This window comes from Saimiri boliviensis, chromosome 11 (assembly GCF_048565385.1).
Source record: "Saimiri boliviensis isolate mSaiBol1 chromosome 11, mSaiBol1.pri, whole genome shotgun sequence".
NCBI lineage: Eukaryota > Metazoa > Chordata > Mammalia > Primates > Cebidae > Saimiri > Saimiri boliviensis.
This window is the reverse complement of record NC_133459.1, coordinates 52,480,392-52,502,082: the sequence shown is the minus strand read 5'-3', so window position 1 is coordinate 52,502,082 and position 21,691 is coordinate 52,480,392. Positions and strand designations below refer to the sequence as shown.

Here is a 21,691-nt window from a genome sequence, read left to right as displayed (position 1 = left end):
TCAAATCCATCATAAAGAAATCTGTAAATCCATAAGGAAAAGACAAACCACCCACAGAAAAATGGGCAACAGATATGAAAAGACAATTCACGAGGGAGGAAATCCATGTGACCAGTATATTTTAAAAGGAGCTGCATAACAACATAGGGTAGGGTGGTTCTTTTTTATGGCTGCATACTGTTCGGATCTCCTAGGCATTTTGTCACTATGCAGATTCTGGTGTGGTCTCTGGGGAGACCTGGGAATCTGCATCTCTAACCAGCTCCCAGGTGATGTGGTACTGCTGATTCACTGGCCACATTTTTGAGTGGTGAGAATAAGAGTGAATTCGTAGGTAAGGACAGGAGTGAATTCTTCCGCCAGACAGGTCTAAGTTCTGCCTCTGCCACCTTGTGGCCGCAAACCGTGGGCAAGTAACTTCAAGCCTCTGTGTCTCCGATTTCTCATGCGTAAAATGGAAATAATAATAGTCTCCATCTCCTATGGAGGATGGAATGTGTTAATATACATAAAGCATATAGTACACTATGTGACAAAAGTGAGGAACGCCATAAATGTTAGCAGCTGGTGGTAGCAGTAGGACTAACTAGAGAAGTGAGAGTTAAGCCGCATTCCATTCCACACCTACCAGACTGGCGGGTGTCAGGAAGTCTGACAATTTCCAGAGCTGGTGAGACTGGGGAGACAGGAACTCTCACATACTACTGATGGGAGCGCAGGGTCACTCCCTTTGCAGAGCAGTTTGACAAGAGCTGGAGAAACTGAAGATGCTCCTACACTATGATTCTAGGGGTGTGTGTGTGTGTGTGTGTGTGTGTGTGAGTGTGTGTGTGAAGCAGGAGAGATATGTACACTAGATGTGTCTCTGTGTGTGTGTGTGTGTGTGTGTAAAGAGCAAGGGAGATATGTACACTAAGATGATATTTATATCAATGTTTTGAAAAAGCTGTAAAGGCAGCACTACATATTTTTCGTGCATATATACCTATGTGTTAAAAATACATAAACCAGTTACTGGAGAATACGTGGCATTCTCAGGAAACCAATTAACTCTGGAGAGGGAGGAAAGGAGGTACAACGGGGGGGGGAACAGAGGCCCCCAATATTGCTGTATTTAACAGAAAAAAAATCTGGAGCAAAAATGACTACATGTTAACCTTAGTTAACTCAGTGGATTCCTGGTTATTTGGTATGTTATTCTTCCTACCTTTCCATATTTTTCTGGGGGGCTGGTGGGGAGAAGGATGACGGAACAGGTGAAGAGAGTGGGCTTGGCGTGGTGTTGGGTGAGGATCCTACCCCATGGAGTGAGGTAGGATCTCCGGTCCGCCCTTTCTCCGGGAACAAGGGGAAAGAAGTTTAGAGCAGCAGATGGGAAATTTGAAGCTCAGAGAGGTTAAGTGACCCAGCCAAGGTCACTCAGCTAGTGGTGAGACCATTTGGACTATCAGCTCCAAAACCTGTGCTCTAGCTAGAAGTTTACCCAGCCCTGGCCCAGGGGTCCCAGTCAAGGCCCAGGGCTCGGCAGGGTGGAGGTGGAGGTTGTTTAATGCAGCACAAGCCCTTAATCTTCATGATATAACCATCCCAACAACTGCCTCCTACGAGGACAAGAACAGGCAGTGAAAGCCCCTGCTGTCAGTTCTACCTAACCAGAGAGAGAGCAGACGGTAGAGAAGGAGGGGACAACGTGGGCCCAGCACCTGAACAGTGCCCTTCAGGAGCTGTTGCTGGAACACGCGACGTTGGCAGCCTGGGGCCTCTACCTTAGGCAAGAGAGAAAGTGAGGCTAAAAATAATTGAGGCTGCACAAGCCGATGTTCCTGAGGTCATCTGCTGCTGCGGAAGGAGAGCTCGCTGTGCTAGGGCACTGACCACTCTATGGCCTTGATCAAGTCTCCTCTTCTCTCCAGACCCTAGTTCCCCTTCTGTAAAAGTATTGCGCTCCCTGAGCCTGAGGTCCCTTTGGCTCTGCTGATCCAAGTTCTGAGTTTCCCTGAGGGACTCTGGCAGCCCTGTTTTCACGCTACTCAGTTTCTTCTGCTAACTCTCACATGGGCATTCCCTTAGGCTGCTGCTAGAACTCTCTCTACAGCACTCACCATTCTCCCTGATTTATTTATTTGTTTGTTTGTTTGTTTAGAGACAGAGTCTCACTCTGTCACCCAGGCTGGAGTACAGTGGCACGATCTCAGCTCACTGCAACTTCTGCCTCCCAGGTTCAAGCGATTCTCCTGCCTCAGCCTCCCAAGCAGCTGGTATTACAGGCATGAGCCGCCATGCCCAGCTAATTTTTGTATTTTTAGTAGAGACAGAGTTTCACCATGTTGGCCAGGCTGGTCTTGAGCTCCTGACCTCAAGTGACCCACCTGCCTCAGCCTCCCAAAGTGCTGGGATTACAGGTGCGAGCCACAGCATTCAGCCTCTCCCTGCTTTAGAATGAGACACATCTGAGGTTAAGCAAAAGAGAACTGCAAATCCTCACAGCAGTGAGCCACTGATGGTATTTCAGCTGTCAGGCTGGTGGAAGTCAATAACACTGATGATACTAAATGTTGACAGAGATGTGATCAACAGAAACTCATTCACAAGGGAGGGAGTGTGAATCAACTCCATAGGTCCACAGGCTTGGAGTCAAAATGGACCTGGCTTGAAATCTTGGCTCTGCCATTTACTCACTGTGTGGCTTTGGGCAAGTTACTTAACCTCTCTGAACCCAGTTTCCACATCTGTTAAGTGGGTGTAGTAATATTACCGTGGGAAGTAGAAAACTTCCTCTTCAAAGTTTCCTCTCTTGGGCCGGGCGCAGTGGCTCAAGCCTGTAATCCCAGCACTTTGGGAGGCCGAGGCGGGTGGATCACAAGGTCAAGAGATCGAGACCATCCTGGTCAACATGGTGAAACCCCGTCTCTACTAAAAATACAAAAATTAGCTGGGCATGGTGGCGCACGCCTGTAGTCCCAGCTACTAGGAAGGCTGAGGCAGGAGAATTGCTTGAACCCAGGGGGCGGAGGTTGCGGTGAGCCGAGATCGTGCCATTGCACTCCAGCCTGGGTAACAAGAGCAAAACCCCGTCTCAAAAAAAAAAAAAAAAAAAAAGTTTCCTCTCTTGTTAAAGAATAAATCATAAGTGTTAGAAATAATAATTTGTTTTAAAGACTTTCTTCAAAGCCTTCTTGCTTTTTGCTAATAACTCTTTGTTAAGCCTTATCCTATGTAGCTGTTAGACATGCTCACAGGCACATAGTACATTCTATATCCTTGTACTTTAACCAAGATGTTTATGCTATTACTTTTCTAAGTCCTTTCACGAGCAACTTCCTGTCCTTTCCTTATTTAGATTTCCTCTTTTCCTTTTGTTCTCCATTGCCTTTACCTACTCAAGAAAATTTTAAGTTAGCAGCCAATCAGGTTCAGTTTTAGATTGTGAGGTCTGGTTCCAGCCAATGGAAATCAGACACAGCAATAAGGACAACCCCAATTTCGTAAAGGATAAATACGTCTGCTTTTCTTTTGTTCATTGTACTCTCGTGGCAAGACTGCTGACCGAGTTGCCCTTTCTCCAGGAAGCAAAGATTGCTGAGAGATCCTTTGTCCCAGTGCTGACTTTTCTTTGCAGCACCGAGCATCTGTTTCCAACAATTACCTGTCTTACAGAGTTGTGAGGATCGAGGCAGCTGGTGTCGTGCTTGAAGCATAGCAGCTGCTCAATAAATAATAGCTGCCTCCCTTCCGTCCATTCCTTCCCCTCGAGAGTGAGACTGTGAACCGCAGGGGATATGATTCCAAGAAGTTCAGGGATTGAGGCACCAGGGCCTCTCCATCATCTCACCAGGCCCCCTGCTGCCCTTCCCTCAAGGGTTCTTGGTGACAGCCTGAGCCCTGGAGAGACACAGTGCTTTCAGCACAGTTTTATGTGGCTGTACCTGGATTCAATGGATGAAAAGGCATTTCACAGCCCTGAGGAGTCTTTTTATAAAGGAACACTTAAGAATCAGAGTCAAGGAAGGCCAGAGGCTGAAGAGCATTAACAGGTCCCGGAATGGCAAATGATCATCATGTCTGATACCCCTCTTCACTCTTAAATCCATGGCAGGCATCTCTAGTCAATCACAGTCCTGACCTCAGAATCCTTCTGAGCTGCACTTTCCAGAGAGCCTTTTCCAATCATTTGTAGTTGGCACGCCAAATAAAATCTACTTAGTGTCTTTAGCAGGGACCATGGGTGCCCTGCCCATGCTTTCAACCCTTTCCATTTCAGGACATAGCAGCCTAGCGTGCAGCTGCCAAGCTGCCAACACTGGCATCTCCTTGCCTAAGGCAGCCCAGTGCAAGGAATTAACACCCTCTGACTAGTCTTTTTTTTTTTTTTTTTTTTTTTTTTTGAGACTGAGTTTCGCTCTTGTTGCTCAGGCTGGAGTGCAATTATGGTACAATCTTGGCTCACTGCAACCTCTGTCTCCCGGGTTCAGGCGATTCTCCTGCCTCAGTCTCCTGAGGAGTGACAGGCGCTGCCACCACCCCTGGCTAATTTTTTGTATTTTTAGTAGAGATAGGGTTTCACCATGTTGGCCAGGCTGGTCTCGAACTCCTAGGTGATCCACCTGCCTGGCCTCCCAAAGTGCCAGGATTACAGGTGTGAGCCACCATGCCTGGCCTCCTCTGGCCATTCTCAACCAAGACTGGCAGGAGCTGGCAGATTAATACCCCAGTTCCCCCTACCTTGAGAGGGATAATTGAGGTGCACCTTCTCCCCCGGCTCCCCCTAGGGCCCCAGCAGGGCTAAATTCCACTTGCCCACAGCGGGAACCTGCTTTTAACACTCCTGTTAACGGATCCTTCTCTTTCCAATCTCATTTCCCTCATTCCCCGACCACTGTTTCCTGGGATCACTCCCAATTAAATCTGCTTGCCCTCGAACATTGTCTTAGAGTCTGATTCTGGGGAATCCTGAGCTAAAACACCCCCTTCATCTGGTTTATATCTTTATTTTATGGATGAAGTATTGGAGGCACAGGAAGGGGAGTGAATTGCACAAGTCAGAGCCAGCGGCAGGGCCCTAATGAGAGCCCCGTGCTCCTGGTCCAGGCGTCAGCTCTGCACCGTGTTACCTGCTGCCTCCCAAGGGCTGCCCCTGTGTCTGCCCCTCCCACTTGCACCCACGTGGATCCAGCATTTTATTTCCCAGAGCAAAAGAAAAGGCTGATTGCAGGTTGGAAAATCTATGGGCATCAGAGGCAGGTGAAAGGGGATCCTCCCTAGAACTCTCGAGCTCATTTCTGGAGGTAGACATCTCTCCCTTCTTGGTCTGGGTCATTGGACCTGTCCCTCAAGCTTCCAGGTTTACTCAGCAGTGGGACAGGCTGCTAGGGAAACCCACTCACTGGGAGCACAGAAGGGGTTATTCAGGCAAGCAACCAGCCCCCCTCCTCTTCCCTACCTCGGGTGCCACCTCAAGGACAATAAAAATTCACATTGCCACGCTTCTAAAGAAAATAATTTAAAATTATACTTGCTTTATAATTTTAGTGGAAAGTGCATATTCTTTCCATCTAAATTACCTATGTCGTTGAACTGAAAGAACAGCAATGAGAAAATGACCCCTGCTTTCTAGGCACTGAAATGTTAATTCTGGGAGTTTCTGCCCACATCTTCATACCCCTGGAACGCGAGCTCCTCCAGTTTCCTCGCTGATGCAGAGGAAAAAGCACTCCTGAAAAGTTTCTGGGTTTCACCCCTCCTACCTACTGTGCGACCTGGGGCAGTTTCTCCCTTTCTGAACTTCTGGCTCTTCACCTGTGGAATGGGGATGAGGATTCCAGCCTCGCAGTGCTGCTGTCAGACGGCAGAGAAGGAAACAGCCTGGCCAGAGCAGGGCCCTCTTGCCCTTGCCTCTGCTTGGAAGGCAGCTGGGAGGGAGGGCACTGCCCACAGGGAGGGTGCGGCCCAGGCAAGGCTCCTGCCTGTCCCTCCTCCAGGCTGCCCCTGGTGACAAGGCAGGGAACCGGTGCTGAGCTCTCTGCACACGGCTCCAGTCGGGGAGCTAGAAGCCGAAGACATGAACAAGGTCTTCCCCAAGGTAAGGGCTGCTCTGACAAGGCTCCTGATCTTGGGAGAGCAAACCTTGGGATGAGCAGTGGGCAGTAGAGAGGGGGTGTACATGGGAGACATAGAGGAAAATCAGCCCCCGCCCTGGCCCGGGGCTCACTCCCAGGGTGTAGGGGGCCCTACCGGTGACCCAGCTATAAAGTCCAGGTGGCAAGTGCTGGGACGGACACAGAGGAGCCAGGTGGACAGGAAGGGAGAGCATCAGCTTTATTGGGTATCAGGGAAAGCCTCACAGAGGAGTTGCTGCCCACGCCAGTTTGAAGGATGAATATTTGCCAGGTGGACAGCAGAGGAAAAGGCGTCCCAGACAGAGGACCCAGTGCAGGCAAAGGTGTGGAAATGGGAAGCGGGCCTGAGGCATCTGGGACGATGAGCATGCTGGGGTGTGAGGGAGCTGTGGTGCCACCTAAGACTCTCGTGACCCCTTCTGAAAACCCTGCTGTCTGCCTCCCTGAGGCTGGACCTCACCTCACCTAAGCCCACCCCTCGCTCTGTTCTCTTGGGCAGGGAGAGGATGGCTGCATTGCTGCTGGACCCAAGGCCCTCCCTGGAGGGGAAGGTAAAGAACTGAAGGGCCCGGGCCAGTGCCCTGTGGGGCTCCCTTGAAGCTGGCACTTGGCTATAGAGGCATGAGGAAGGTTGGAGGGTTCGAGGCTCCCGCTGCCCCTCAGACCTCTGCCCCATGTTAATGTTGTCTGTTCCCAGCTTCCTGGTCAGCCATACTGACAGTCACTTGCTTAATAGGGTTATTCATTCTCTCCATGCACACATATTTATTAAGCACCTACTGTGTGCTGCCGACCTCACAGGCACCAAACTGCATACAGTGCCCACCTGTAATACAGCATCAAACTCCTGACTAGGTGGGTGACGTGGACAATTCTCTTTACCTCTGAGAGATAAAGTGACACATTTATTTAGCCCTACTATGTGCCACTGGCCCATGGTGTGACCAGGACAGTTCTCTTTACCCTTCTGAAGATAGAAGAAGGAAGAAACAGACATGTATTGAGTGTCGTATATGCCCTGGCTTGGCCCACATTTGATCAGTGAGGAAAGACACCCAGAGAGGTAGATGAAAATACTAACTATAAAGGATCCAGTCCCAGTTCTGTGCCTGGCACTGCATGGCCCCTTTAATCCCCGGGACAGCTCTGAGACAGGGGCCCTGTCATGGGGCAATCACAGATGAGGCGGCTGAAACTAAGAGAAGTTGGGTAACCAGGCCAAGGTCTCACAGCAGGGAGGCTGGAGGGCCAGCGTTCAAATGTGAACTGAGGTCTCTCTGGTTACAAAGCCCCAGGACTGTTGCTGTATACCGGTGTTTGTTTATTTCCAAGTCCTGACTCGTGACGGCTGTGGTTGTGGCAAGAATAGCCTCCTTTCCCTCATCTGTGCAGGGAAGGGACTGGCACCTAAGGGCTTTCTGGCTTTGAAGCTCAATAGCTTCACTGGGGCAGGAGCCTTGGTTCTGCCGGTCCTCCCGTGGCAACATCTTGCGCATGGTCTGTGCTGCACAAATATTTGAGGAGCTGCTTGGCTGACCAGGACACCTCTCCCTGCCCAGAGTCACGCTGCCTCCCTGGTTACCTGAGTTTACCCTGTTTGCTGACGGCCACGGAGCCACCAGCTAGGGCTGTAGGGATGACGGGTTTCAGATTTCTGCTGCCTCGCCTGCCATCGTCTCCCTCCCAGCGCACATCCATCCTGGAGCCCGGCCACACCAGGCCACTTGCGCTCCCCACCTGCAACCACCAGACCTTTCCTCCTGCCATGCCCTCTGCCTGGAAGCCCCTTTCTTTGCACCCTTCCCTTACATGCCTGTGGAAATCCCACCCTGCTTCTGAGGACCCTGCATCAGAAATGTGAATGGATTGAAAATAACTGACCCATACTGGGGGCCTTCCCTTGTCTCCTGGACCTCTGGGCCAGCGTATTCACAGAGTGTTCACAAAGCTCCGGGCCTGTCACGGTGGCTCACGCCTGTAATCCCAGCACTTTGGGAGGCCAAGGTATGTGGATCACCTGAGGTCAGGAGTTGGAGACCAGCCTAGCCAACAGGGCGAAACCCCGTCTCTACTGAAAATACAAAAATTGGCCAGATGTGGCAGCCACCTGTCATCCCAGCTACTTGGGGGGCTGAGGCAGGAGGATCTCCTGAACTCAGGAGGCAGAGGTTGCAGTGAGCCGAGACTGCGCCACTGCACTTCAGCCTGAGCAACAGGGCGAGACTCCGTCTCAAAAAAAAAAAAAAAAAAAAAAAGGCCGGGCGCGGTGGCTCAAGCCTGTAATCCCAGCACTTTGGGAGGCCGAGGCGGGTGGATCACGAGGTCGAGAGATCGAGACCATTCTGGTCAACATGGTGAAACCCCGTCTCTACTAAAAATACAAAAAACTAGCTGGGCGTGGTGGCGCGTGCCTGTAATCCCAGCTACTTAGGAGGCTGAGGCAGGAGAATTGCCTGAGCCCAGGAGGCGGAGGTTGCGGTGAGCCGAGATCGCGCCATTGCACTCCAGCCTGGGCAACAGGAGCGAAACTCCGTCTCAAAAAAAAAAATAAAAAATAAATAAAAAAAATAAAAAAGAAGGAAAAAAATCCCCCAAAAACAAAAGCTCCCACCATGTGCCTGGCTCTGTGCTGGGTCCTGGGGTCACGGGGATGAATCGCACCTGCCCTTGCCCCTTTCTCTGAGGTACCTGCGACCTGGGCAGGTCAGTAGCTCCCACGCTCCTTCAGACACGTCCATGCTTTGCCTTCTAAGTGCGATAACACGCTGCAGAGGGCGAAGACCAGAGCTGGAGCCACACGGCGGGGCACCAGGAGGTCCTTAGAAAAGCCTTCTGTTATAATTTTGTAAGTAGGAGAGAATTAAAGGAGAATTAAAGAACAGTTTTACAAGAGCAGGGATGTCCCCTATCACTACTATTTCCAGTGCTTAGAATAAGGCTTGGCACGTGGCACGTCCTCAGTGCGCAATAGCAGCCCGGACACAGCAGTGCGCACCTGTTGCAGCACTTTGGGAGGCGGAGGCAGGGGACCGTTTGAGCCTGGGACTTAGAGGGTGCAGTGAACTATGATCGCACCACTGCATTCCAGCCTGGGCAACAAAGCTGGACCCTAGCTCTAAAATAAAAAAAATAATAATAATAAGTTTTTAAAAAGCAATAATAATAGCTCATATTCAGCATTTACTATGTGCCAAGCACTGTTCTAACACATTAACTCAACAAATTCTAATCCTTTCAACAAACGTTAAGGTAGCTATTATGGTCCCCATTTCCCACATGAAGAAACTGAAGTTCAGAGAAGTGAAGTGACTTACTCAGTGTGGCTCAGGTAGGAAGTGGTGGAGCTGGGACTCCAGCCTGCATCCCAGCAGACTCCAGAATGGACAGTCAGTTGGGATTGTGGAAAGGGCATGGGTTTTGGCATCAAACAGGTATGGATTCACATACCAGCTCCACCCTGGGTTACCTGAACCTTTTCTTCTCTGAGCCCCAGTTTCCTCACAGATCAAATAAAAGGTTATTTTGAAAAATAAAGACCACAGTTATGAAGGGCCAGATGGAGCGTCCGCCCCATAGCGGGGACTGGACATGCAGGCGTCCATCTCTCCCTGCGTCCTGAGGAGGCCTCCTGATGGCGAGTGGGAGGGAGGGCTGTCCACCTCTGCCATTCAGCCAGCTGTGGGCGCCTGGCCGGGGTGGCACCTGGTGGGGTGAGCCCACAGGCAGAACAAAGAGCATCAAGCGGGGCTTAGGAGCTGCTGCTCCAGGCAAGCCCTCCCAGCTCTGCTCACCCTGGTAGGGGAGGGGCTGCTCGCGGGGCGCATGGTGGGGAGGGGCTTCCCTGTTCCCGGTGCTGGCCCCACATCACGACACCCCCCCAGGCTTGTTTCCCTCCCCGCTCCCCTCGGCAGGCTGCGGACCCCTCTGCTGCTCACGTCGTGGGGCCTGCCTCTCTGCCTTTCTGCTGCTCCTCCTGGCAACTCTGGCCGCCCTCATCGCTGTGGTCACCACGCTTGGACTCCCATCACGAACCCCAGGTCAGAGCGGCCAAGAGAGGGTGGGTCAGACCCAGTGGGGAGGATATGGGGGACACAGAGAGACAGGGGAGCCCTGACCTGCCTGGCTTCTCCACCATGTGACTTAGGACAAATTCCTTACGTTGTATGCACAGACAACACAGACACCTACACACACACTGACTATGCCGGTCTCTCAGCGTCCATCTGCACATCTGTGACATGATTATTGAAGGGACCCAGCTCTGATGTCACCTCCTCCAGGATACCTTCCTGGACCCCCAGGCTGGGTTAGGAACCTCTTCTCAGCCCCACAGTCCCCACACTTCCCCTTCCCCTGGCCTGGCCATCCCAGGTGGTGTTAGCCATCTCCACCACAGGGAGACAGGATCACCTCCCACACATGCCTGCAGCCCCAGCTCTGGGGTGAACAATCAGGACACAGTGCCTGCCCTCACGGAGCTCACTGTTTGGAGAGCAATCTAGACATGAATACACGTTACAGCGGGGTTCTGGGAGCCCTGAGAGTCTAGCCCCATCGAGGAGTCAGGATAGGCACAATGGGTACTAGTCATGGGGGAATGCCAGGAAAAGCATCCCAGGCACAGGGAACGCACGCGTGGAGCCCTGAGGGGTGGGAGAAGCAGGAAGAGAAGGAGGGACTGCAAGAGGCCAGCGCACAGGAAGGGCTGGAGTGATGAGTGGGGCCGGGTGCCAAGGGCCTCACAGGCTGCACCGGGGAGGGATGGCTCTGCCGCTGGGCAGGGTGGGTGCAGAGGGCTGAGGTGGGGGCGGGGGCTGAGATTCATAGTACTCTACCTGCCAGTGCAGGAACACAGACCCTGAACTGGATGCGAGTACATGAGCAGCTGCAGTCCTGCGTCTGTGTGTGCACTCTGTGTGTTTAGCATGTCTGTGAGTGGATGCAGATGTCTGTGGATGCATGTTTGTGTCTGTGTGAGTGTGCGTGTCAGTGTGTGTGCATATCTGTTGTCTGTGTATCTGTGAGTGTGCATGTAGGTGCAGCTGTCTGTGTGTGAGCATGTGTGCATGTGTGTGCGTCTGTGTGTGTTTGTGTCAACATGAGTATCCCTGGAGTTGCCCCCCAAACACACACACACCCTAGCTGAGGCAGCCCAGGGGCTGAGAGGTGGTTCACACATACGCAAACACAAATGCACAAACCAACTTCCAACCCCAATTATGCACACATACACACATGTGGGGCCAAGTGGTTCCCCCACCCCTACCTTGTCTGCAGGTTTTTTTCTTTTTCTTAGATGGAATCTTGCTTTGTTGCCCAGGCTGGAGTGCAATGGCGCAATCTCAGCTCACTGCAACCTCCGCCTCGAGGGTTCAAGTGATTCTCCTGCCTCAGCCTCCCGAGTAGCTGGGACTACAGGCATGCACTACCATGCCCAGCTAATTTTGTATTTTTAGTAGAGATGGGGTTTCTCCATGTTGGTCAGGCTGGTCTCAAACTCCCGACCTCAGGAGATCTGCCCACTTCGGCTTCCCAAAGTGCTGTGATTACAGGTGGAACCACCAGGCTTAGCCAGTTTTCTGTCTTTTCATTCCTTGGGGCAGCCCTAGGAGTGGGTATTCCTTTCCTGCTCCCATATGGGGGGAGGCTAATGAGAACGTGTCTCAGGGGCGTTTGGGGAACTACAGAATAAAGATGTGGAAGTGCTTTGCAGATGTGCCCAGATAGAAGGAGTGATGATGTATGGTCCTCCAGCCAGCCCAAATATAATGCTTCTGACACCATAACCTGGTACCAGAAGCTCTGCCATTAAAACCACGTCACTGAATGGAACATTGCCCTCAGAAGCTTCCTGTGACACTGTATATAAGTTTTCTGTAAAGGAGAGAACCAGTACTTTTTTTTCTCCCGCCACTTCCTGAGAACCATTACTTGTTGTGCACATTTCCTGTTCTATGTTTCTTCACAGGGATGCTTTGATTTATTCCCCACAGCAGTCGCACAGCCTGTGTGCTATGGTGTTGCAGTCAACCTGAGACTCACGGCAGTCGTCACCTGCCCAAGGTCGGGCAGCGGGCAGGGGGTACAGCTGGGGCTTGAACCCCATTGACAGCGCTGGGTCCATCCTCCCCACTGCCCTGTCCCTCAGGCCAGCTCCAGGTGCAGCTCAGGTGCGGAAGGTTTGTCCTTGTGAGCACCACCCTTGACCCTCCAGGGCCTTCCCCTGCCCATTCAGGAGCTCAAGCTTGTACAACACTGACAAACAGGACGGGCTTCTTGTGCCGTGACCGGAGGAGCTGCATTCCAGCCAGTGGGGTCTGTGACGGCGTTCGCACCTGTACCCACGGCGAGGATGAGGACGAGAGCTTGTGCCGTGAGTACCCACTCGGTGCTGCCCTTCCCAGGGGTTCCCCCACACTCCAGTTCTCTCTGCAGCAGTACTGAAGCTCAGCCATCCCTGATCACACCAGGTACCTTCATGACCCCATGCCTTTAATTCTCCAGGGCCTTCAACCAGGAGCACCTGATCCCAGTCAGGGACACACATCCATGACCCCACTAAGGAATGCCTTCACCCTGTGCATCTCCATTCCCAGAAAACCCGTGTGCATCCCTCAATGCAGAGTTCAAGTGTTACCTCCTCCAGGAAGCCTTCCCTGACTCCCACACTAGGTTAAAGTGTCTCCTTTGGGCTTCCACAGTCCCTGTGGTCCCCTGTGTCCCAGCCCAAGTCACACCGGTTATTGCTCTTGATTAGCACATCTGCTGCTCCCATCGGACTGTGAACTCCTCTGAGGCAGGCCCAGTCCGCTTGATAGCCAGGCCTCAGTCCCTAGCACAGAGGGGTATCCAGAATGGCTTGCTGAATGAATGAGTGAATGAGTGAATGAATGGGTAGATCTGGCCCCAGACCTGAAGTTCTTTGGAAAGAGGAGCCTGACGCCACAGGGGAGAGAGCCTGGAGAGGTGCAGTGGGTGGGGTGTGGGAGCTCACGGAGGGAGAATCATTGCATCATAGACCTTCAAGAATGGAAGAAATCTCAAAAGTGTCTAGTCCTTGCCCCATTCATCCCCAATCCCCTCTCTAGCAAGCCCAACAGAGGCCACCCAGCCTCTGCTTCCATCCCCTGGGATGCAAGGATTGGAAGGTTTTCCTTGTTTCAAGCTCAGAGCTGCTTCCCAAAGCGATTCCTCGGACTGATTCCAACTCTGTCCTATCAGCCCTGCCCAACAGACCGCGTTTTAACCTCTCCCATGATGGTGGCGCTGCATGGATTTGGAGATTGCTCCCTTGCCCGCTATGAGCGTGCTCTTTTCCAGGCCACACCCCATTCTCCAGGTCACAGTCAGCCCGCTCGTGACCGGGTTCCTCGCCCTCCCTACTCCATCATTGCTCCACAGAATGAATATCAACTGCCCACGTCCCCCTCCCTGGACAGGCCTCAGAAATGTCCTTGGGCCTTACAGCTGGGTCTGGGCAGTCTAAGGACCAGAAGCTTGCTCCCTCCCTGGCTGAGGTTTTCTACCTCTAGTGATGCGGCCTGAGTTTGTGTGAATTTTGGGGAGCCCTATCACACCGCTGTCTAACAGAACACACTTTCCAGAAAGGTGCTCTGACGCTGCCTCACCAGGTGTGTGAGCCCCACCTCCCCTGAGCTCTGGGGCCCAACTGTAAGACTCCACATTTATTCCTGTGATGTTCCAGTTAGAGGAGGCTTCCTGGAGGTGAGGGAACTTGAGCCTGAACTTGAAAGTGGACTGGTTTTGGATGGGTGTCATGGAGGCTGTTTGTGGAGGGAGGCATAGTATCAGCAGTGGTGTGGGGTAGGGACACTCCAGGACTGGGGAGGAACCGAGGAAGGGAGGGGCGGCTCTCTGGGCATCTGTCCAGGGACGGAGCTCTCCTCTCCCTCTGACTCTGCTGCCTCTCCATGAAGCCTTCTGCTTGCACCCTTCTGGGGTGGATAGGCACTGAGCTTGAGTTTGGCAACTGCCAAGGTGGCCAGTCCTCCTCCAGATAGCCCTCAGACAGCTGTGGCCAGATGTGGACTTCTTCCTGCCTCCTCTGCCCTTTTATAGGAGATGTGCCCCACAGCCTCCCCCGCTTCCTCGTGGCCCGCTGTGGAGACCCAGCCTCCTGGATCTACGCAGACCAAAAATGTGATGGGACCAACAACTGCGGGGACTGCTCGGATGAACTGAGCCCAGGTAGGGGTCTGGGCACGGGCTGGGCTGGGGCCGGCGGCCAGGCAGCAGCCAGAGGGCAGCCAGGGAATCTCTAGGGCTTCCCCTTGCCTGCCTTCCCTGCCTCCTAGGAAGAAGTTTTCTACCCGTGCTTGAATACGTCTGGTGGTGGGGTGCTCACTACCCGCCCAGTGACTTGTTCTGGAGACTCATTCTTCTGCAGTGGGCGAGTCACCTTCAAGGGCACAGATGAGAAAACTGGAGTACATACTTGGCCCAGCTGGGATTTGAACCTGGGGCTCCCTCATCTCTGTACCTCCCAGTAACCCCATGAGGAAAGCAGGGCCAGAATTACTGGCCCCAATTTGTATGTTAGTAAACTGAGGCTTTGAGAGGAGAAGCTCAGTGCAATGCCTGACAGGAAAGGAGCTGAGGTGAACCCAGGCCTCCTGAGCTGAGTCCTGAGTCCTGTCGCTGCCCCCGAGTCTCTCTCAATCTCTTCCCCAGTGGTCAGTCAACAAACACGTTCTGAGCCCTGGTCAGGTGCTCAGAACACACCTGGCATCAGATTCCAGTGGGGACATCAGGAATCAAGCATGTGTCCTACCCCTGGATTCACATCATGCTGATGCCAAAAGGAGGTGCTAGGGACCCGAAGGAATCAAGAGAGACTTCTCAGCAGAGGTGGCATTCAAGAAGGCCTGAGAGAATAGACAGGACTCAGTAGGCAGAGGTGGGTGTGTGGGGAGGAATGCCGGAGGCCTGGGCAGTGGGGAGAAGGCTAGGAGCACCCTCAGGGAGTCGTGGCGGGTGAGCGTGGCTGGGCTCAGGGGCAGGAAGGGCACCCATTCATGTGTGCCTGGCACCCATTGACCGTGTGCCTGGCACTTTGCCTAACATCCTTAGCTTAATAACAAGCTTGAGCAGACAAGAAAACAGGTTCAGACAGGGTGAGCGAGGTCACACGGCCTGTGAGATGTGGAGTCGAGATTTTCTCTGCTGCAGGAAAACCAGGAACACACTCAACCCACGTCCGATGGGTCAGGGCCGTGGGGAGCCGTGGCGGGTTTCAGAAGTGGGGAGCGCCCTGGTGCACAGAGCATTCCGGGACACGGTAACTGCTCTCCTGCTGGCTCTTGTCTCCCCAGTGACGGTGTGCCCAGCCTGCGGCCCTGGGTGGTGGCGCTGTCCTTCAACTGTCTTCATTTACTGCGGCTGTATCCCGAGGAGTCTCTGCCGTGACCACGTACAGCACTGCTCCGACTGGTCGGATGAGTACGCCTGTCCAGGACCCTGAGTGGGCCGTTCAGGCCAGCATGGAAGGCCGGCTGGAACGGCACTGATAACCCTTCACACGAAAATCGAATCCTAGGCCAGGTGTGCTGGCTCACACTTGTAATGCCTGCACTTTGGGAGGCCGAGGCAGACGGATCATGAGGTCAAGAGATCGAGACCATCCTGGCCAAAATGGTGAAACCCCGTCTTTACCAAAAATACAAAAATTAGCTGGGTGTGGTGGCACATGCCTGTAGTCCCAGCTACTTGGGAGGCTGAGGCAGGAGAATTGCTTGAACCTGGGAGGTAAATGTTGCAGTGAGCTGTGATCATGCCACTGCACTCCAGCCTGGGTGACAGCGAGACTCTGTCTCAAAGAAAAGAAAAGAAAATCGAATATTAGTGCTCAAGGGTAGGAAGGAGTATTTGAAATGGGATCTACACATCATTTCTGAATAGGAACTTTCTCTTCTGTTTGCAAGTTTCAAATGCCTCTGCTTGAATGCCTCCAATGGCCAGGAGCTCATTACCATGTTAGGTGGCTTCTAACGAAGATGAGGGGACATGATGAAACCTCGTCTCTACCAAAAATACAAAAATTAGCCAGGCGTGATCACACACACACACACACACACACACACACACAGATGAGGGGAATCTGATTCCATGATTTCATGCCTGTCCCTGGGGCCACACAGAGGAAATCTGCAAACTGCTCCAAGACAGACTTGTGGATCCTAATCCCGTCACCCCTTGGAGTGATGATATGTCTAGGGCTTAAACGACAAGCCTAGTTTAGCCTTCGTGATGGCACATACCTGAAACATATGCCACTTCCTACCACTTTGGTACCTAAGGCAGATATACTGGGGTTGGATGCAACCTTAGCATCTTCCACAATTCAGTTATCCCAGCAGGCTCTGCCGGTTTAACCACATGGCACGGCACATGAAACAGGATATCTGGCATCCTACCAGTGGGAAGTCGCCCTAGGAAGCTCCGAGCTGTATAATAGATCTGGAGAAAGAGCATCTTGAAGGGCTCCTCACCAGTCTTCTGTCTGCCCACCCTGCTCTCCACCCCACCACTCCCCACCCTCCACTCTATGCCCAGCTGCCCACCTAAACAGCCTAGTTTTCTGGAAATAGGAGCTATATTTTGGTCCCGGAGCCTGACCAAGCTGCTTCTCTGGTTATTTTTCCAGCTTCACACCACCCATGCAGGCAAGGCTGGATATTTCCATTAGACGGATGAGAAAACTGAGGCCCAGAGAGGGCAGCGATGTCCAGAATCATACAGCAAAGTCAGTGCTGGAACTGGGACCCAAACACGGTCTATGGCACTCCAGCCCTGAAGCCTTTCCAGCTACGTGTGTGATTATACCTTGGCCAGGGCAGAGTCTCTGGGGGTATTTTAAAAGTGAGTTTGCCAGGTGCAGTGGCTCACACCTATAATCCCAGCATTTTGGAACACTGAAGTGGAAGGATCACTTGAGCCCAAGAGTTCAAGACCAGCCTGGGAAACACAGGGAGAAACTATCTCTACGAAAAATAAGAAAAATATAGCTGGGCGTGGTGGTGCGTACTTGTAGTCTCAGCTATTCAGAAGGCTAAGGTGGGAGGATCATTTGAGCCTGGAAGGTTGAGGCAGCAGTGAGGTGTGATCATGCCACTGCACTTCAGCCCGGGCAACAAAGACCCTGTCACAAAAGATTTCTTTTTAATAAAAATAAAATAAAACATGCGATTGAGGTTCAGAAAGTGTCCCACCCATACCCTGAAAGAGAGACTTGGGATCTGCCTCATGGGAGGGCTCCTGACAAGGGAGACAGACACATCCCCACAGAAAATTAATAAAATTGGGTTGACACATCAGCTTTCTGAGTTTTGAAAACTGAAGATGACAGCTACAAGAAGGAATGAGATCGTGTCCATTGCAGAGACATGCATGAAGCCGAAAGCCATCATCACCAGCAAACTAACACAGGAACAGAAAACCAAACACTGCATGTTCTCGCTCCTAAGTGCGAGTCGAACAATGAGAACACACAGACACAGGGAGGGGAGCATCACACACTGGGGCCTGTTAGCAGTGGGGAGTGAGGAGAGGGAGAGCATCAGGACGAATAGAGCCTTAAAACCTAGATGACAGGTTGACGGGTGCAGCAAACCACCATGGCTCACGTATAACTACGTAACAAACCTGCACATGTATTCCGGAACTTAAAGTAAAAAAAAAAAAGCTTTTAAAAGAAAACTGAAAATGAGCATCCAAGGGACTGGTGGGCCCTGGTTCATTTATTGCCTCACACATTTGTTGACGCATCAGTCTCTGCAAACCTGATTTGGACCAAGCTGTGAGCCAGGTGCCACGCCCTGAGAGAAGAGACCTGGATCCTCAGGCTCATCTGAAGGAAGCACTCAGGCCATGGAGGGCGGGCTGGGATTTCAGGAAATGCTGGGCTGAACGCTCCGAGGAGGGCCCTCCCTGAGCCGGAACAATCACATTTCTGACCCGGACCAACTGAGGAGCTCCTGCAACAGGGTTCCTCAGGGATCTTGCCCAAGGGACTGTCAGCTCTCAGCTCTGGCACGTTCCGCTGAGTTTCTCTCCAACTGCAATGCAACCAGGAGCTGAGAGAGCCCTCGGGCATCCTTAGTTCTGACCCGAACCAGAGGAGCCTGCCTTCCCAGAGGAGGACTTTGGGCCGGCTCTGGAGGCTAGAAGCATTTCCAGAGGTGGGAGTGGATGAAGTGAACAAAGTCATGGAAGTGTGACCCGACAGCTCAGCCAGGGACTGTCCAACAGGCCAGAGAGGCCAGAGTAGAGGGTGAGTGAGGAGCTAGAAGAGGTGAGAGGGGTAGCAGGTAGAGAAAGGGCAGTTTAGCCTGGAAGCTGGATCTACCACGATCTTTTTTTTTTTTAGACAGAGTCTCACTCTGTCACAAGGCACCAGGCTGGAGTGCAGTGGCACAATCTCGGCTCACTACAACCTCTGCCTCCTGGGTTCAAGCAATTCTCCTGCCTCAGCCAACCGAGTAGCTGGGACTACAGACGCATGCCACCACGCCCAGCTAATTTTTGTATTTTTAGTAGAGACGGGGTTTCACCATGTTGGCCAGGATGATCTCAATCTCTTGACCTCGTGATCCGCCCACCTCGGCCTCCCAAAGTGCTGGGATTACAGGCTTGAATCACTGTGCCCAGCCCATGATCTTTATTTATACATATTTTTAGAGATAGGGTCTTATTCCATTACCCAGGCTGAGTACACAGGCATCATCATAGCTCAAACTCCTGGGCTCAAATGATCCTTCTCCCTCAACCTCCCAAGAATTTGGGATTACAGGCATGCCCTGCCATGCTCAGCTGTTTTTTGGTTTTTTTGTGTGTTTTTTTTGAGATGAGGGTCTCTCTATGTTTCCCAGGCTGGTCTTGACCTCTTGGCCTCAAGCAACGCTCCCACCTTGGCTTCCCAAAGCTCTGAAATTATAGGCATGAGCCACATGTCTCACCTTTCCCTACAATCGCCCAACAAAAAGATGCCAAGGGCTTGGACCAAGTGGGCAGAGAAAAGAGGTGGTCGAGGGCTACTTATTGGTAGAATTCATGGGTCTTCCAGCCCTCCTGTGGGTGGGGGGTGGGGAACAGTAAGGTGGAGGGATGAGAAAGATGAGTTCAGGATGCCTGGGAAGGAGTGTGCTCCTGACCTCCTGCCTTGGCCATGCCTTCTTCAGCAGGATGCCAGTCTCTAGGGAAAGAGGGGGTTGAATTTGTCCTTGAGGAACAAGAAAGGCCCAGAGGTTCATTTCAGCACTCAAATGACAACGTGTCCTGAGCACTGGCCGCAGGAAGCCAGGCAAGATCAGAGCATGAGCCTAAGTTTGCTCACATCCTCAGTCGTGGCGGTTCAAGTGGCTGGAGAGTGCCCAGCTTCCTGCAGAGTCTGCTGGTGCTGCCGTTGGATTTCTTTAGTGGGTGGCCTGCAGCCCTTCTCTGAAAACATGCCCAGAGGCCCCAGCACCGTGGGCTGCATTATTAATTTACCCCAACCAAACCCATCCACAGGCTTCTGGGGCTTAAGATGCTTCATTAACAGAATGGGGAAACCAAGGCTAAGACAGACTTGTCTGCGTCCACTCAGCATGTCCGTAGCTGGGCAAGGACTAAAAGCCAGGTACCTAGTCGAGCGCTGTAAACCAGCACTATGATAAGTAAGGGCTTTGCCTTCATCTACACAACAACACTATGAGGTAGGTACTGTTTTAAGAGGACCTAAAACCTCCCGCTTAGAGAGGTGAGGCAGCTTGTTGAAGTGTTCCTGGCGAGACAGGAATGCCACTTCTGAAGTCTGGGCCCTTGCCATGTGATATGGTTTGGCTGTGCCCCCACCCAAATCTCACCTTGAATTGTGATAATCCCATGTGTCAAGGGCGGGGCCAGGTGGTGATAACTGAATCATGGGGGCAGTTTCCCACATACTGTTCTCACGGTAGTGAATGTGTCCCACGAGATCCGGTGGTTTTACAAAGGCAGTTCCCCTGCACACGCTCTCTTGCCTGCTGCCCTGTAAGACATGCCTTTGCTCCCCCTCCACCTTCCACCATGATTGTGAGGCCTCCCCAGGCCAGGTACCTGTGAGTCCATTAAACTTCTTTTTCACTGTACATTATCTCCGGTATGTCTTTATTATCAGTGTGAGAACAGACTAATACACCATGGTAGTTCAGTTTTATACTGTCTCGGGAGGTCTGGGAAAGCTTCCTAGCAGAGGTGATACCTAAGCAGGACCCTGAAGGGCGATTAGGAATGAGCCAGGGAGGAGGCATAGAGAGGGCAGTCCAGACCAAAGAGACGCTCGGGCACCAGGCAGGAGGGTGAGGTGGGTTCAGGGTGGGGAGGCCATGTGGCTGATGAGCGTGTGCCTGGATGGCAGGAGAGCCTTGGATCCTGGCAGCAAAGCGGGAGCTTGACTGTGAAGGCCACAGGCTGCTGGCAGAGATTTTCAGCAGGAGGAACACAGATGTTTTGATTCCTCCTTTTGAGGAGGGGCTGCAAAGAAGTCTGACTTCTGAACATCAGGAATGAGGACACAGTGCCAGACTCTCTCGAAGGCTTGCTGAGAGGAAAAGTGAGCTCCGCAATGCAGATGTCACTTGGAAGCAGTAAAGCTTTATGCAGAAGAAAGGGTGCCAGGTGCTGTGCCAGGGGCTTTAATGAATACTGATAGTCAAGGTTTAAGGAGTGCTCAGTCCCTGCCAGGTGCCACTGGGAAGCTCTGTATGTTGTACCTGGCATCTCATTTTCTGTAATCCTCACAACCACTCTGGGTACCTGGTTTGGTTACTCACACTCCCCAGAGGCATAGAGAGATGAAACTGCTTGCCTAAGATCACATCTTTTTTTTTTTTTTTTTTTTTTTTTTTGAGACAGAGTTTCGCTCTTGTTAGCCAGGCTGGAGTGCAATGGCGTGATCTCGGCTCACCACAACCTCCACTTCCTGGGTTCAGGAAATTTTCCTGCCTCAGCCTCCTGAGTAGCTGGGATTACAGGCACGCACCACCATGCCCAGCTAATTTTTTTGTATTTTTAGTAGAGACGGGGTTTCACCTTGTTGACCAGGATGGTCTCGATCTCTTGACCTCATGATCCACCCACCTCGGCCTCCCAAAGTGCTGGGATTACAGGCGTGAGCCACCGCGCCCGGCCAGATCACAGCTTTTAAGAAGCAGTGCCACGATCCAAACCTTGAAAGACCCAAATCCAGAGCCCACCATACCCCTGGTCATGTCTCACTCGTTTCCAGCCAGGTCTCTGTAGAGGGCAGACTGGGGCCCTGGCCAAATAGCCACAGCCTGTGAACAGGAGGTGGCTGGCGTGGGCAGAAGAACCAGTGTTTTTTTCTTTCCAGTTAATTGGTTCTTCCTTTCAGAAAGGAGCAGGTGCCCTAGTGGCCACCCAAACAGCACTCAGTGAGGTGGTTCCAGAAAGATGCAGGGCTCAGGGCGGCCAGGCTGGCCCCTCCTCTGGCTCACATCAGCAGAGCAGCCTGGAGCGAGGACCCAGGTAGCCAGTGTCAATATTTACCATCTCCCAGCCTCCCTGGCTCCAGCTCC

General features: G+C 52.3%; 1 protein-coding gene across 1 annotated transcript; it reads left to right on the top strand.

Moving 5' to 3' along the window:
* Positions 1-6,003: 6,003 nt before the first annotated feature.
* LDLRAD1 (low density lipoprotein receptor class A domain containing 1) lies at positions 6,004-17,444 on the top strand. Its single transcript, XM_010348753.3, has 6 exons — positions 6,004-6,079; positions 6,616-6,667; positions 10,028-10,153; positions 12,352-12,489; positions 14,196-14,324; positions 15,449-17,444. The coding sequence occupies exons 1-6, from the start codon at positions 6,059-6,061 to the stop codon at positions 15,595-15,597; spliced, it is 615 nt and encodes a 204-aa protein (XP_010347055.1). The 5' UTR covers positions 6,004-6,058; the 3' UTR covers positions 15,598-17,444.
* The last annotated feature ends 4,247 nt before the right edge of the window (positions 17,445-21,691 follow it).